The sequence below is a fragment of the Salvelinus fontinalis genome, chromosome 25 (genome assembly GCF_029448725.1).
Source record: "Salvelinus fontinalis isolate EN_2023a chromosome 25, ASM2944872v1, whole genome shotgun sequence".
In the NCBI taxonomy this organism is placed as follows: domain Eukaryota; kingdom Metazoa; phylum Chordata; class Actinopteri; order Salmoniformes; family Salmonidae; genus Salvelinus; species Salvelinus fontinalis.
In genome coordinates, this window is record NC_074689.1 from 38362565 (window position 1) to 38365064 (window position 2500).

Genomic DNA, 2500 nt, shown 5'->3' on the forward strand with positions numbered 1-2500 from the left:
AACTGAGGAGAGGAGACACATCACAGGATAATCCCCCCCCCCCCCCCACCCCCCCCCCCCCCCCCCCCAGTCCCCCCCCCCCCCCCCCCCTCCCGGTCTACAAGTCCCTTTTCTTGGATACAGTTACTAAGGGTAGGGGTTTCTATGTGGTGGGCCGACGCAGTGGACCGCCGCGGGGCGGGTGAGGTGACACCGTCATGTCTCTCTGTCCGTCTGAATAGATGGGCTCTCTCTCTAGGGTTCTCTAAGGACAGGTGACGTAACCTCCTTGGGTCTGACAGGTGACGTAACCACCTTGGGTCTGGCAGGTGACGTAATCTCCTCGGGTCTGACAGGTGACGTAACCTCCTTGGGTCTGACAGGTGACGTAACCTCCTCGGGTCTGACAGGTGACGTAACCTCCTTGGGTCTGACAGGTGACGTAACCTCCTCGGGTCTGACAGGTGACGTAACCTCCTTGGGTCTGACAGGTGACGTAACCTCCTCGGGTCTGACAGGTGACGTAACCTCCTTGGGTCTGACAGGTGACGTAACCTCCTCGGGTCTGGCAGGTGACGTAACCTCCTCGGGTCTGACAGGTGACGTAACCTCCTTGGGTCTGGCAGGTGACGTAACCTCCTCGGGTCTGACAGGTGACGTAACCTCCTTGGGTCTGACAGGTGACGTAACCTCCTTGGGTCTGACAGGTGACGTAACCTCCTTGGGTCTGCCAGACAGGTGACGTAACCTCCTCGGGTCTGACAGGTGACGTAACCTCCTCGGGTCTGACAGGTGACGTAACCTCCTTGGGTCTGCCAGACAGGTGACGTAACCTCCTCGGGTCTGGCAGGTGACGTAGCCACCTTGGGTCTGACAGGTGGCATAGTCTCCTTGGGTCTGCCAGGTGACGTAACCTCCTTGGGTCTGACAGGTGACGTAACCTCCTCGGGTCTGACAGGCAGGTGCCAGATAGGGTCTTTTAAGGACAGCATATTAGTTCAGAGAGGAAGGGTGGTATTTTCTCTCCTCTAGAAGTTTCTAAATTGAAGATGCAGGTTGGGGCGTCGTATTTACGTGCGGAAGCTTTGGAACAGCGGTTCCTACCCATTTTGATACACCAGACCCCATTTCAATACAACCAGACCCCATTTTGATACAACCGAGACCCCATTTCCATACACCAGACCCCATTTCCATACACCAGACCCCATTTCCATACACCAGACCCCAATTCCATACACCAGACCCCATTTCCAAACAACCAGACCCCATTTCCATACACCAGACCCCATTTCAATACAACCAGACCCCATTTCAATACAACCAGACCCCATTTTGATACACCAGACCCCATTTCAATACACCAGACCCCATTTCAATACACCAGACCCCGTTTCAATACAACCAGACCCCATTTCCATACAACCAGACCCCATTTCAATACACCAGACCCCATTTCAATACACCAGACCCCATTTCAATACACCAGACCCCATTTCAATACAACCAGACCCCATTTCAATACACCAGACCCCATTTTGATACACCAGACCCCATTTCAATACACCAGACCCCATTTTGATACACCAGACCCCATTTCAATACAACCAGACCCCATTTTGATACACCAGACCCCATTTCAATACACCAGACCCCATTTCCATACACCAGACCCCATTTCAATACACCAGACCCCATTTTGATACAACCAGACCCCATTTCAATACACCAGACCCCATTTCAATACACCAGACCCCGTTTCAATACACCAGACCCCATTTCCATACACCAGACCCCATTTCCATACACCAGACCCCATTTCAATACAACCAGACCCCATTTCCATACACCAGACCCCATTTCAATACACCAGACCCCATTTTGATACACCAGACCCCATTTCAATACACCAGACCCCATTTTGATACACCAGACCCCATTTCAATACAACCAGACCCCATTTTGATACACCAGACCCCATTTCAATACACCAGACCCCATTTTGATACACCAGACCCCATTTCCATACACCAGACCCCATTTTGATACACCAGACCCCATTTTGATACACCAGACCCCATTTCAATACAACCAGACCCCATTTTGATACACCAGACCCCATTTCAATACACCAGACCCCATTTCCATACACCAGACCCCATTTTGATACACCAGACCCCATTTCCATACACCAGACCCCATTTCAATACAACCAGACCCCATTTCAATACACCAGACCCCATTTTGATACACCAGACCCCATTTCAATACACCAGACCCCATTTTGATACACCAGACCCCGTTTCAATACACCAGACCCCATTTCAATACAACCAGACCCCATTTCAATACAACCAGACCCCATTTCAATACACCAGACCCCATTTTGATACACCAGACCCCATTTCCATACACCAGACCCCATTTCCATACACCAGACCCCATTTCCATACACCAGACCCCATTTCAATACACCAGACCCCATTTTGATACACCAGACCCCATTTTGATACACCAGACC

General features: G+C 51.1%; 1 protein-coding gene across 1 annotated transcript in view; it reads right to left on the minus strand.

Moving 5' to 3' along the window:
• Positions 1 to 2500, minus strand: part of stau2 (staufen double-stranded RNA binding protein 2) — a 321253-nt gene that overhangs the window by 222039 nt on the left and 96714 nt on the right. The window contains exon 10 of the mRNA XM_055882277.1: positions 260 to 955. Within this exon, the coding sequence (XP_055738252.1) occupies positions 260 to 955 (696 nt within the window). The remainder of the gene's footprint in view (positions 1 to 259; positions 956 to 2500) is intronic.